General features: G+C 39.0%; 1 protein-coding gene across 1 annotated transcript in view; it reads right to left on the reverse strand.

Annotated features, from left to right (window-relative positions):
- Positions 1 to 2,881: 2,881 nt before the first annotated feature.
- The window catches only part of LOC310933859 (ryanodine receptor 2-like), a gene marked incomplete at both ends in the record, with an annotated part of 63,184 nt that continues 51,788 nt past the window's right edge, over positions 2,882 to 14,277 (reverse strand). The window contains 13 exons of the mRNA XM_083897430.1: positions 2,882 to 2,974; positions 3,890 to 3,941; positions 4,817 to 4,917; positions 6,907 to 6,971; positions 7,288 to 7,444; positions 8,392 to 8,526; positions 8,686 to 8,832; positions 9,149 to 9,209; positions 10,495 to 10,631; positions 12,152 to 12,194; positions 12,345 to 12,475; positions 12,632 to 12,847; positions 14,109 to 14,195. Coding sequence (XP_083753556.1) covers positions 2,882 to 2,974; positions 3,890 to 3,941; positions 4,817 to 4,917; positions 6,907 to 6,971; positions 7,288 to 7,444; positions 8,392 to 8,526; positions 8,686 to 8,832; positions 9,149 to 9,209; positions 10,495 to 10,631; positions 12,152 to 12,194; positions 12,345 to 12,475; positions 12,632 to 12,847; positions 14,109 to 14,195 — 1,425 coding nt within the window. The remainder of the gene's footprint in view (positions 2,975 to 3,889; positions 3,942 to 4,816; positions 4,918 to 6,906; positions 6,972 to 7,287; positions 7,445 to 8,391; positions 8,527 to 8,685; positions 8,833 to 9,148; positions 9,210 to 10,494; positions 10,632 to 12,151; positions 12,195 to 12,344; positions 12,476 to 12,631; positions 12,848 to 14,108; positions 14,196 to 14,277) is intronic.

Consider the following 14,277-nt stretch of genomic DNA (forward strand, 5'->3'; position numbering starts at 1 on the left):
TCAAACGCAACAGCTTTCCTTTAGTAAAAACCCTTAAGTAAAACTTGTGTTTGCTTTTTGGAGGCAGACAAAGGGACTTCCTTTTTATGTCTAATTTAAAAAAAGGATTGAATATCCTGTAGGGACCGAATCACCACGGAAATCAATACAGCAGGCTGTCAGCAGATAACATGCATTCCCCCTTTGCAGTTTTTGCTCAAATACATAAAAATGAGGAAAACAAAAACTCCCACAAATCCACTCCCTGGCTGCAGCTAGCATATATTTTCTACTTTTTTATATTTTGGCCAGGTCTATGTTTGGGTTAGAAGACTATTCCTATATTCCTATACTAAGACTTAGCAATATTCCATTATGACTTGTTTAGTATAATTTCAGAAAAGAAAATGCTGTTTTTCCTTGTGCAATTGGAAAAACACATTCAGAAATCGTACATATGCAAGTTCAGTATTGATGGCTAAGAGTTTATATTGAGCATAGAATATATCCACGGTGATGGAGGTCACAAGTAATCCACTGCATTACAGAGAAAACCTGCAGGTCAACGTGGAATTAGTCCTATTAACAGCACGGACGTGATCCGTGTCACGTACTGCGCTACTGTGCTGTTGTTCACATCTGGAGCAGTCTGTGTAAATTCCACCACTGAGTTATGCTCTTCAGTCTAAACTAAATACGACCACAGGACGGGAAAAAACCCCATGAAAACTGCAGGGATATGCTTGGCAAACACAAGCCGACATCCATCTTATCCACACTTTCTTTTGATCCACTGGATGTGGCAAATTATTCACTGAACGGTCGGTGCATATTTTGTGCGTTTTACACGGGTGTTTTGGTGGAGTTAGGTGACCTGCTCAAAGTACGTGGTGTTTTAGTTAATCAACTGGTGGAAGGACATTCTTGAAATTGTACCCGGACTTTCCAGCAGATCCTCGACGTGAGGGACCTGTGAGGAGGTTTTAGATGTCGGTGTGTTTGATGTGATGGGGATATGATTGATTTTTATACACAAAGGAGGGGAATAAATTTCCAGATGTAATAGGCTTTTGATGAGTGGTTTCTCCTCCGTCTTCGACCTTTGGACGAAGGCTAATAATATGGCAATTGGTCAGCTGCTATACATCTCTGGTAGTTCAAGCGCTGATGGCAGCAATGATTTTTTATGGCTCTTCTGCAAGGCTGCGGTGTTTACATTCAGGGAGGTATGCAAGCATTAAAGGTACAGTAAAGGTATTTTTGTGAAGTTGCATGCTGCAGCTGAATAGTTCTCACCTCGGCCTGGGAGAAGTTATGATAGCCTTCAGTTTACATTAAATCTCAAAGGGTTCGTTTCAAAAACATGGTGGTCCAACATTACTGCTCCTGATGTAAACATTTAGGGCTCAATCTGCAGTAATAAAAAAAAAAAAACATACATTCAAATGTTATATTCCATTTCTGCCCAATGAAAATAATATCACCTATTGCATTTGCACGGACAAATATCTGATGTTGAAATTGAAAACTAAACTTTTACAGATCACTGTGTTTCCTGACTAATCAATATTTTTCAAGCACTTGCAGACGTTGTTTCAAATCTTCCGTTTCAACATTAAATATTAACTACTAAATGAGCAACAAGCATAGGCCATCTTAATTATTTATCAGGAATGTATGACTCATAGACCCCTCAGTACTGAGTGGGGGGGGGGGTTTCCCAGAACTGAGGACAGAAAACATGAGAAAAAGTGAATGGACATGTGGACAAAGAGCTTAGCCAGCGTCAAACCACTAAGTAGTAGAGACAAAAACAAAAGCAGAGAAATCTCACACAAGCTATTTTATATTCTACCAGGCCTTTCATTCAATTACAGCATTGGCAAACTAACAAAACTGCCCACTAATACTTCTACTTATCAAATCAAATTAAAGCAGGGGGGAACTTGATACATATCAGTAGCAGACGTGTGTGAGCTCAATGTTCAACCTTTGCAAAAATGAGGACAGTATCTGTTGGTGGCAATCCCACACTTGTCACACCGCTGTGCCCACTCGGTGCAAGTATTTTAACACTTTAAATAAACCTGGCATGCTCCTTTAGTCAATAAGTAACAGTATACCCAGGGATTCTCCACAGACTCTCTCTCGGCCATCAGCGGTCGGTCATGTCGTTAAGATCGATGGTCCGTGTCCATGGCAATATTTTTCACCTGAGCAGTGGGATACCTGCTAGCGTGTAATACTAAAGTAGCTAATAACGAGAACGGGGGGTAGAGAGATAAGGAGATGAGGAGCACACAAGGACAAGAAGAAAAAAACAGGAGGCGGAGGAGTATCCTGCAGAGATGAGCACAACAGACACAAAGACAGAGCCTGGAGAAGCAGAGTAGAGGAGGGCAAAAAGAACAAATACCAGAGGGAGAGTGTTTATCTGGATGTCACACAGGCGAAAAGGAGGGGAGGCTGTGTTTAGAAAGACAAATCATCTCATTCACAAAACATGAGCTTTACAGAGACACATCCAGCCGGCAAAGTGCCGTGGAACTGAATTAAGACCACCAGCTTGACTGCTTGAGATAATCATGTGTGCAGGCGTCGTAATACTCCAAATACATTTGTTGCCGGCTGAAAAAACAACTGACGGGAAACACAAAGCAGCACGTTCACACATAAACAAGTGGCCCTCACTCTTCAGTTTTGCAAATGATTTAATCAATGTCATTTAGAGAAAATTGTGCATACATATAAAGTACGTCTCCTCGCGACAAATGTGAAAATCAGTGCAGTGCAGCACACAACATTCGAGGCGTTTTGGTGACTCCAAGGGTGTCAATTAAGATGTCTCCTGCAGGGTGACGTTATCTAGGGAGGCTTTAGATCGCTCATGTTTCCTTTCATCCTATAGTTGATCCTCGTATTGCTTACGGAAACAATCTCCCACAGGAAAGAATTCCCAGCAACGCTCCTGGTACATTTTCCACACATAGGATTCCTGGCAAAAGTCAACAAAGTAGTAATTTATCTATAACTCAGTTATTCCTTGATGGAGGTGGAGGGTTTAGCATATTTTTAAGTTTCCTTTCAGGCTCGTCTGGCCTGGGGGGGGGGGGGGATATTTTCCAGATTTCACAGAGCAGCTCCCTCATTAAACTACACATAAGAAAAACACCATGCTGACAGATTTAACACAGCACATTTGTGACGACTCTCAGGAACTCAATTTGATTTGGAAACAGCAACCAATTATCCAAAATGTTTCAGACTCATAAAAAAAACTTAATATTTTCTTCCTTTTATAAACTCTGTTAGTTGCATGCTGTGCCACAAAGGTGCATCACAATGAGGACAGATTTGTTATTTTTAAAATTGTAGTGCGCTGGGTTTGGAAACGAACGGTTCTATTCCGGTGAACACAGATTTACCCATAATACATAAGTCATGGGGGGGAGATGCAGCTAGTAATAAAAACATTTGATTTTCGCTGATTTAAAGCACTCTGCCCTTTTCTATGTGCAACAGGTCATGCGAGATACAGCATTACAGTGAGAAAAGATAAGGATTAAAATAAGTGAAATATGGAGCAGCCTCTTTAAATTTATAGTTTTAATGTGGGAGTGAAGAGAGAAACAGTGAGGGGTATCTCTGGCATGCATATTAGCATACAATGTCTGTGCCAAGGCTGATATGGCTTTTGAAGGACAACGTGGATGCAGAGACTGTCGTGGCTAAAAAGGTTACACTCCAAGATTGTCATTCCCAAATTAACAAGCTGGGACAAATAGGTCACGGCGACATGGAGGGATACATTAAGGAATGTGAGATTTGGCAAATTACAGTAAAAGTGTCGCAAACGTCGTTCCTACTTTGACTGGATCATGCAGTGAAACAGGAGAGACGGCTATTATACCTGCCCCGTGTGTTCGGTTTCGTCCTTGTTAATGAGGTACATCAGAAAAAATCTGTAAAAACAGAGAGGATGAATTCATGGAGCCACAAACCTCGGCCAAAATACTTGGATTCAATAAAACACTCATGCAGCACTGGAGTAAGGTGTTAATAATGTGGGATGGAAGAGATTGTTGTTTAATAAACATGATATTATGCTGTTATTTGCTTTATTTAACGCTAATATTGTTAACTCTTTATCACTCATTTTATTACAATAATGAATGATGAATGAGTCGCTCAGCGAAGCAGCAGGTACCACCATGGAGAAATAAAGTACCAGTTCATCAGTGAGGCGATATGAATGCGTCTGCTGGGTTCCAAACTGTAATAAGCTATTGCCACTGGCAATTATTGACTTGGCAACGGTGCACAATAAATCACATTGTGCAGCGGTGTCATTAAAATAATGGTTTTTAACTGTCCACGTAAGCAGAAGAACTGTGTGGTTTGGGTTAGGTTGGCAAAACCATTATAAAAGTACAACGGTTTTTTATTATGTCTCTAAAGATTTGCATTTTTTGGCTTGTTAAATTTGTGATATACTGTAGATTAATAGACATCAGGAGGAAATAATCCAGAACACAATGTATACTTGACAGCTTTTGTGCAGTATTTTGATATTTTCCACCAAAACCACCAACGAGTTGGGTTTTCTGCTATAAACATTGCACCTTTTTTTTTATCAGTGTCAATACAAACCAATGTGAATATGAAACAAAATTATATTTAACAAATATCTCAAGCTTTAGTGATGGTGGAACATGCTTCGCAGTAGTGAAAAGTAACAAAGTGCCAAAGCTGTGATTTCCTAGAATTTGCAAAAATGCTTGGGTTGTTAAAAAAGGCAACATAAGGCATTAAAAGTATTGAGAATTAATTCACTCACAGATAGTTGGCCAAGTTGTGCTCCTGCAGAGTGTGAGTCTCAAAGCCATGAGGGACCGTATCAAAATATTCACTTCCGACTCCACATATAAAACATTTGGTCTGCAGGAAGAGAGACATAAGACATGCAATGATTCATGAAACAGGAGTAGATAAACATTATTTCCCCCTGAGTATATCTGGAGAATTAAATAAAAAAATCCATTGCTCACGACCAGAGGCTTTTTTGTTTTCTTGTCCTGTGACTCGAAAGTGGTATTTAGTCTCCTCGCACAACCAATGTGACACCTTTTAATTTGGCTCTTTTCACAAAGACGTTGAAAAGACGCCCACATAAGGCAAAAAAGACTGCTAATAACAGCATCTTGATACCTCCAGAGTCACTTACTGCCAGGTTTTCATGAGCCACAGAGGGACAACGTTTGCCGAGAATGTGCAGCAAATTTTCGAGCACTAAACAGACGATTTCACCAGGGTTTTTGTGCTTTTGAAGACACAGAGACGAACCAGCTCAGAAATGTGTTGTTTCTTTTGGATTCATGCAATATGTGTTTTATGCCACCGCTGTCAAAACAAGGCGTACAAATGATCTTGTTATTTTTTTTATGCATAAATAGTGGGAAAGATAATGTTTTGACTAAATTAAAACCAAAATAGGTCAGAAAAATTGTACCAGAGCTCTCCATATGTACTTGTATCCAATTAATTTTGGTCCAGCCAGCTATATTTTACTAATTTAATTTTAGTTTAATAACAGCATTTACTGCACAGACTGGGGAAAACGTCATTAGGATTCAGTTAAGCCACTCAAATTTTTGCATTTCCCACATAGTGTATGAGCTGCGGTGTATGGGGTGTGATTGCTGTATAAATGTATTTAGAATTAATATTTAAAGCCGTCATCTCAGTGTCTTGCAAAACACATTTAAAGCAGGCAGCGTCGTCCAAATAACAGACCTTATGGCATATGAGATTAAAGAAGATGTCCCTTATTCTCATATTCTAATGTCCTAAAATGCTTCCTGTATCTTTTGCTATTGCGTTATGTTATCACTATTGTATTATTAGTAATAGTATTTGCATAGTTAGTCAATAGCAATGCAGAAGGGATTTTTTTAGGCATGAGGATAAACATAGCTGTGCTTTATTCCCACACTGGATTTCAAATCAAAAACTAACTATGCAAATAATAACAATACTGTATAATGGAGCTTCATGCAGTAGTGTATTGCATTTTCCTACATCATACATTTAATCCGTGGTTTGTTTTTCCTGCCCTTTCTTCTCCTGCTGTGAGTGTAACAACGTTGTTTTTTAAATCATACCTGCTAATTGCCTGAGTGTAGTTGAGGAGCATATCAACAAGAAGGAAAGAAAATCTAATATTTTCTTTTATTTGTTGTGATATTGCTGGCCTGTTTCCTCAGTGGTTTGCCCTCTGATTACCTGCCTGCTGCTCTTGCACCTTTGGACTTGTTTGCCTGTCCCTACGACATGTCTATTGTTTCTGGTGAGCTGGCCTGAACCACACAGCCTTAGTCATCCTGCCAGCAGAGTCAGACTTATCAGATTTCTTTTCACACCTTTTGCAGACACTGGGGGATAAACTATGGAGTGTAGCTCCTTGATCAATAAACTCCACAGGCTTTATTTAAATCTGGTTCACCACCTCTAAGCAATGCAATCTGTGGAAGTGTATTTAAGATGAGATGCAAGTAGAATTTGCATTCTACTGCGTCAAGCTTTTATTTACTGTAGTAAGTGCCAAATAAACATTTTCCGCAAACACTATCAGTATGAAAAAAGTCTTGTTTCCAAGGGCAACCGAAAAGTCAACCAAATCAACCAAACTGCTAATAATATACATAATATTTAGCTTTTTGTGTGTATTAAATTGCACTGCAAAATCATTTTAAATGGCTCAGATTGAACATTATCTTACAAAGACCAATGACACATTTTTTTTTAGAACTGGACATGAGGCAATCAGAGAGTTATCTAAATCTAACAAAAACACAATATCCTCGACACCAAATGCAATTAAGTGAAATTGTTTGCACAGTATATGTGCTTGCATGAATTAAGTCTTACCTCCATATCCTCCTTCACCTGTTCCTGCTGGTCACGAAGTTCCCCGAAGGCATCGATTATCAAGCCTGAATGACGGGACACAGTGATGTGAGTACAGGTGCACATTTGGCTGTGTATGAATAGAAAAAACCTGTGAAATTCAAGTTCTCTCTCGGAGTTGAACAGCTCCTATGTAAAAACAAAAAAATCTCCTAACCTGTATATTATATCAGTGTTTCTCAATCCTGGTTTAGAGGTTTCCTTGTTCCAACACACCTGATTCAAATGGTCAGATAATGGCCTGATAATGACCCATTCATTTGAATAAGGTGTGTTGGAGCAGGGAAACATCTAAAAACAGGCAGGGCAGTCAGTCGCCAGGATCAGGATTGAGACACACACCTTGAATGATGGCCAGAAGAATAATGATGACAAAGAAGAAAAAGGTGATGTCAAAGACAATGCGCTCCACTTCAAACTCATCTCCGGCGGGGTCGTCGATCTCGTCACCGATGCCTCCGCCTGCACGAACTCCCACGTACATGTGGAACATGTAACACTGGAAGAGAGTGTTACACATATTTATTCATTTTATCACCACCTGAGGATGAAAGGAAAATGTACCGGCACATCTCAGCGGGACATGAGTGGTATATAAGTGCAAAACTACGTGTGAAGCAGCAAAAGTAAATTATGAAATGCATTTTTATTCCTGTCTCCATGTTGATTTCTATTGGGAGACATTAAAAAAAAGTTTCAAACAGGCAGCATTATTAAAACAATTCACAGAATATTGGAAGAATTAATATTCTCCAACTCCAGACATCATTTCCCTCCAAGGGAGTTTATGTAAGACCATGACACCAGAAGAATTAACAAGTTTTCGAGCAGGGACTGTGCGTTGCCATGGATGATGGAAAAACTTCAACCAAAAATAAAATTGAAAGTGACTGCAAAACTTTCCATTTAAAATTTAAAAGCAGTATTTTGTTAACATTGCTTTCAATTAATATTTAATCATGTCACGTAAAAATTCATCTAATAGTGGGACAGGGATTGGAATTACTGTTTAAGTGCTACTTTATCAAAGGACTAAGGGTTTAAATGTAATATCCCCTGCTGCCAGCAGGTGTATGGTTTTATTTAAATGGTTTTACTGGATATCGTCCTGCTCATGTGAGTGGCAGTTACAGGTAAGTCCACATTAGAATAGAGCAGGTGGCAGGGTTTTAATGTTGAACAAACAGAGAGCTGAGGGTCGAGGGGCCTCTTCTTATCCATGTGTCCATCACTTTATGGAAAAACAATGGAAGGACTGAAGTGCGAGGCTGTGCTCACTTCAACAACGAGGATCAGTGAGGAAATCCTCCACGACCCGTCTCAATCAGAGCAGGTAGAAAATGAGGCTGCGTTTGTGTAAGAAAGATCAACATTGGAGAGATAGAAGGGTTTATGTGGAGTAACAGGGCCCTCTGTGTGTGCGAGTGTGTGTGCACTTTAACTCACAGTAAGCATGTCATTGCACTTCATGTCTTGAGTGTCTTTGTTGTCGCTTTTGTTGTAGAATTTCCTGAAGAAGTTGAAAGCCACAACGGTGTACAGATACACCACAACTGCCAGCAGGCCGACAGTCAGGACCAACTGAAAGACAGGCAGATGGACTTTAATTATGCGTCTTTGCCTTGGAAAGTAAATGGGAAAAAACGGTAGGGTAAACACTGTACGCATGCAAACTGCACCTATTAAAGAGAGACTGCCTCAGCCCCAAACAAACACTCGCACAAACACACACAGGCGCACCTGTTTCCCATTGTGCGTGACTGAGGACAGGATGGTACGGAGCGTCTTGAAGCCCATGGCGATGTCCAACAGGTGAACGGCAAAGAAGAAGTTGTTATAATGGCCCAGAACTGATATGGCCATGTACCAAGCCAAGTACAAGAAGGACTGTGAGCAAACACACACACACAAGTACATTAACACATTACAGAAAATATACAGTAGATAAGGAGGAGACAGTTTTCTAGATAAGGCACCATCGCAGGATATTACCACTGTCACCTCTGCAGCACACGTGATCATATCAGCACAGAATTAGCACAGATGAACAAAGGATTAAACAAATGAGAAAATAAGTCATTAAACAGATCAGATGTCTTCGACACAAAAATTATCTGTTGAAATTAATTGCAGGATACAGCGGCCTTTGTCATGGGAAAATGAGGTCACACAGAAACGATCTGTTAGAAACGACTGGACTTACGTGGTCAGTGAACACAACTCCAAGTTTCCAGATCTGATACTTCATGTCAATGGACGAAAATCTGGAAATAAGTAGAATAATCACAGACGCATGACGGTAAGAACCGGGAAAATAAGGTCAATATGTCCACGGCTAAAGATCTGTATAGTCTTGTTTCTAAAGAGGCATGTCTGTCATTTCACTTAAGAATGTCATGTTCTTTTTCAAGTACATCATGATGTTCTCGCACCTACTTTTGGCTACCCATCTCATGTAACACACACACACACAAAAACACAATATTAGTGAAATGGCCATTTATAATTGTGTATACCAATAACACACAAGTGCCTGAAATGTTATTTCGAGGTAAATTGAACTGAAGATTTCATGTTCACTACTTAAAGTGAAATGCATTGCAGAAAAGGCAACTTTATTGACATAACGACCGCACCAAACACAGCCATTCTCACACCAAAGGCAGTACATTTCAGTAACACTCCTCCTTCACTAATTTCCTGCCACACCAATGCCGCCACCACAGGCTCAAATCTTACCCAATGTCTTGCTGTGGGCTCACTCTTGTACTCCTTCTTTGGAAGGTGCCAGCAGCGCCACATATGTCACATTTGTTGTAACGACTGGTTTAATTGTAAATAAAGACTGTTCCTGACTGAATACCAGGTAATCTGTATGTAAACATACTCTCCTGCAGATAAGGATGCTGCAAGTGGAGCTGTATATTGGTTAAGGATATGGCGATAAGACACATATCCTGATGCAAGGGTGACAATACGTGGGATACTATTAACCAGGCAAAAAACAGCCATTTCCTTCCTCCAAATAGCCTATCTTAAGAGTATATAATATCCTAGTTAAATTAATAATGCTATGTGCCTGAACAATATACCATTTACTTTGTCTTTTGAGAGGAGAGGAAGGAGTGGCTGCCAACTAGTGGCTTAATTCATCAGAAAACAACATGTTATTTCCATATTGATGCAGTGCTTCAAATATCACAATATCAGTCACACCACAAAATATTACAACATCGCAGTGCATTCAACTTGCAAGGCGCTTTATCAGCAGCCAGATATTTTGTTATTCGTTTGCCAGAATGATTCATTATTCATCAGACAAACAATTGCTGATGATTTGAAGATTTTGTTCTTTGGTGTAATATACCCTTGTGTATGAAAAGCATGAGTAACCAATTTCAAATCCCATCCCTTTTAATAATCGATGGCTTCTGAAACTGCACAGACCCATTGTTTTTGCAAAGATCAATGACAGAATATAGCCACTTTCATGTGAATCCTTTTTTCACAATAGGAGCATCAAAAAGTGTGACTTCTTCATCTACTCACAGTGCACCCCAGGCAGCCTCCCTCTTGAGCCACTTCCTTTCATTTCTCTCAGAGCTGAAGTCTAAAGCAGCCTGTTCCAATCCCAGGAGTTCACTGATTTTCTCACAGCCATAAAGCTTACCATACTTATCCATTATCTGACAGAAGGGAAAAAAACACAGGTTTACATAAGAGTGACAGAAACTATTGTTTCTTCAGTGAAAGAAATATGAACAGGGACAACACAAGTTAAACAGATATACTCCTCTGCAGTCTATGCTATTGTGTTTGACGGTAAATTATTATAATATAATATTATGTACTGTATATGTATGTACAGTGAGCCTTGAATATTTAATTAAATCATAAGACAAATTTCTCCTTATGGCACAGGGTAAGAAATGTGTCACTGGATTTAATAACTTAAGTTAAGGGCCAACAAAGGTCTCACTTTATTGTAGATCCCATTTAATTATTACAAAGAGAGGCTCTTCAGCATATGGTGAGTAATTTTCACTGCCTCCAAACTCCAAAGTGGATCAGTAGATGCACTTGATGGGATTATACCATTTCTTTTACCGCATGCTCTTATAATGAAGCAGTGTAGGGTAATAAATGCAACATGGCAGCACTGGATTTACCTTATATAGAAAAGCAGAAGAATGGAAATATAACTTAACTTGGATTTATTCATGAGTAACCAATGCGTTTCTCGCACTCAGCTCCTGAGCGAAACCTCGGGAAGCCACAAGTGAAACGCGTTCTTTACTCATGAATAAAGTCCTGTCGCAGTCTGGTGGATTTTATGTTATTTTTCGCTCTTGTTCCTGTGACCCACCCAAAAAAAAGAGCACCTGCTGTGTTTTTTGGCGTTGCAGCTGGGTCTGTCTCTTTTTTGTCACTTTATATAGACTTGGTACCCGACGCACTTGAAATGCAGCATCACTAATGATTGCTGGATGCCAAGTCTACAGTAGCTATGTGGAGATACATTCTCAACATGTGTGTTAATGCGTTAGTGACAATAAAAATAGTTTTATTCAAATTGCATGTTTGCTAAAAAAATTACAGCTTCAAAAAGTTTTAGAATCAAGTGAATAGGACCACAGGTACAACCTTAATTTTGTTGGAGACAGATGGTTTCCGTTTAAAGTTTCCGTTTTTGATGGATGAAGTTTCAAACAAGTGCTAATTTCTTCGTATTTTTGAACGAGGAAGCTAAGGCTGATGAGATTCTGCTCTGATACACAAATCTGGGCATGCTCCGCTGACAACATCTGCACACTTCAGGATTTTGATTACTTGTTCGCCGAGATTTTAATTAAATGTGGTTCGAAAAATCCTCTAAGTCAATTTAAATATTATCACCACAGAAAACAGTGAAACATTTCTTAAAAGAAAGAAGAGGAGCTACAAGAGTCTACATTTCAGCTCCCCTCATAAGACGAGGAACAATCTGAACAGGGAAGCTGAAAGTGTTGCACCGTCTCTGGAGAGAGTAAAATCATTATTGTCACCTGACAGGGGAATAATTACACTTGCCATTAAATGCTTCATTAAACTTCAGATAGCTTCTTAATGTAGTGTCACAGAGTAAAATATGCATACAATTACATACAGTATAGGCATGAGCACGATTAAAATAGGATGTACAGTATACTGTTACCGAAGACCTTACCTTTCTTTTCACAAATTTATCCCAGTAATTACTTGGAAATGATCTGAAAAGATAAACGAATTCACGTGTTACTATGAAAAAGATACCAGCAGCAAGTTCATAAATGTAATCTAATATTTGACCTAGATTTTAAAATGTTTCATTGGATGTCACTTTGACGTCAGCCCAGTAAATTATGTGACTATGAACATACGGCGTATTGATGACCAGTCGGTCCCATTGTCCCTTGATGTCCTCCTCGGGGGGCTGTTTTGTCACGTACAGTCCATCAAACTCCAGCCGCCGTGCCACTTCCTTCTCACGTTTGAAAATCACCAAAGGTACCTGTCATTCAAAACCACTGGGATCATCATCACCTGTCTCACATGTTCCTCTGAAAATCAGATCTATTTTTATGAGTCAAAGGCTATTAAAGTGAATCAATACATGACATTAAATAAAAGTACAATGCAGTCATGATTACTCTTGAAGCCAATATACCTTTAGGCAGTAATAACCAATAATACAACAGAAGGAGATGATTGTGTGAGCGACGGCTAAGAAGCAGAGAGATGGCTCCATGTATCCACTGCTCTCCTCCAGCACAAAATAATCTCTGCCCTTTGTTTTGTCTTCAGCAGCAGCGGGGTCCTCTCCTGAGCTGTAAACAACTGTGACCACTCCGTCCTCTTCTTGTGATGCAGGTAACGATGTTACCTGAGAAGACAAAGTGACCTCTTCAAGGATACAGCGTACAATTAATGACAAATATAAATATAGAAACACTGTTCATTAGAAGGGAGCAGCTGTGAGATATAGTCTGGAGCCAGTGTCGTTAACGAAGAGATCGGAAGCTGGAGGAGGAGGAGGAGGAGGAGCTGACGAAGCTGAAGGTTCGCAATGGGAGAGATGAGGGTGGACAGGATCAGGGATGAGCTCATGAGTGGGATAGTGGATGTTGGAAAGGTTTGGTAATAAACCAAGAGATGCAAGACTGAGGTAAAATACAGTGCTTTAAAAAATGGATTAGACCAATGTAAGGTTTTAATCTAAATGTATTATATAAATATTTTTTATGTTTCTGTTATGGTTAATACCCCAGTATGCAGAAGCTATTTAAATCAAATTATATATATGTATATTTTATTTCTTGATTAAGATTATATTATAATTATACATTAAATTATAGTTGTTTACTTGCATTCCTGAACAGAAAAAAACTTGAAAAAAAAGTTAATTTCTGACTTCTGTGTGAAAATGAATTCAGTTTGTTATTTGCCAAATGAATAACAATAACATTTTTAATTTTAAACATCTTTTGGAAAGATTACTAAAAATATTCATGTTTTCTCATTTTTTTTGACAGGTGGTCCAATAAATTTGTTAAGCGCCGTTTGTTGGAGGGGGACTCTGAAAAAAAACAATTAAGGCAAAATATAAAAGGATATAAAAGTGACAGGTGTGACAGAGAAAGATACGAAGGATTGGGAGAAAGCAAACAAATCTGTTGTGGCAACCAAAAGTAATTCAACAATTTCCCAGACTACAGCATTAAAAAGTACCATAGTAATGTATAATGCTAATCAAGCATTGATACATTTATAGCTGTGTTTAGATCTCGTGTCACCCGGTGACATTACCATGCTGGTACACAGGAAGTGATTTGTTTTATTGTAAGCCAAACAAAAGGCAACAGCAATTTACGTTGGTGTATGACTGAAAACCAAAAAAAGACTGCCCACAAAAAGAGAAAAAGTTCATTCTGCTGCTCAAAAGCCTGATGGAATAAACAGTTGTTGACCCTTAAGTCAACTTTAACAACAACACCTGAAGCTAAACACTGCAGCTTCAGTAAACACAGTATACACAGACCAAAACTACATTATATCAGTCAATGTATTTAATAACTTTTTAAACTTAATATCACTGCACATTTAGTAACTTAGAGACTCTTGCGCTCTCAATAGCACACTCTCACCTTGTAGAAGAGGAGGATGAAGTTGATTGCAAAGGCCACAAAGAGAGCCAGTAAACGCATGTTATAAAAATTCCTTGCAAAGTAGTTCTGGGGGGAAAAGGAGAAAAAAACATTTAAAATATGTTTTCAGGTCATCAAAGTTTGTGTTGATATTTGTGTGCAGCACAAG

The sequence above is a fragment of the Microchirus variegatus genome (assembly GCF_963457635.1).
Source record: "Microchirus variegatus genome assembly, chromosome: 11".
Classification (NCBI taxonomy): domain Eukaryota; kingdom Metazoa; phylum Chordata; class Actinopteri; order Pleuronectiformes; family Soleidae; genus Microchirus; species Microchirus variegatus.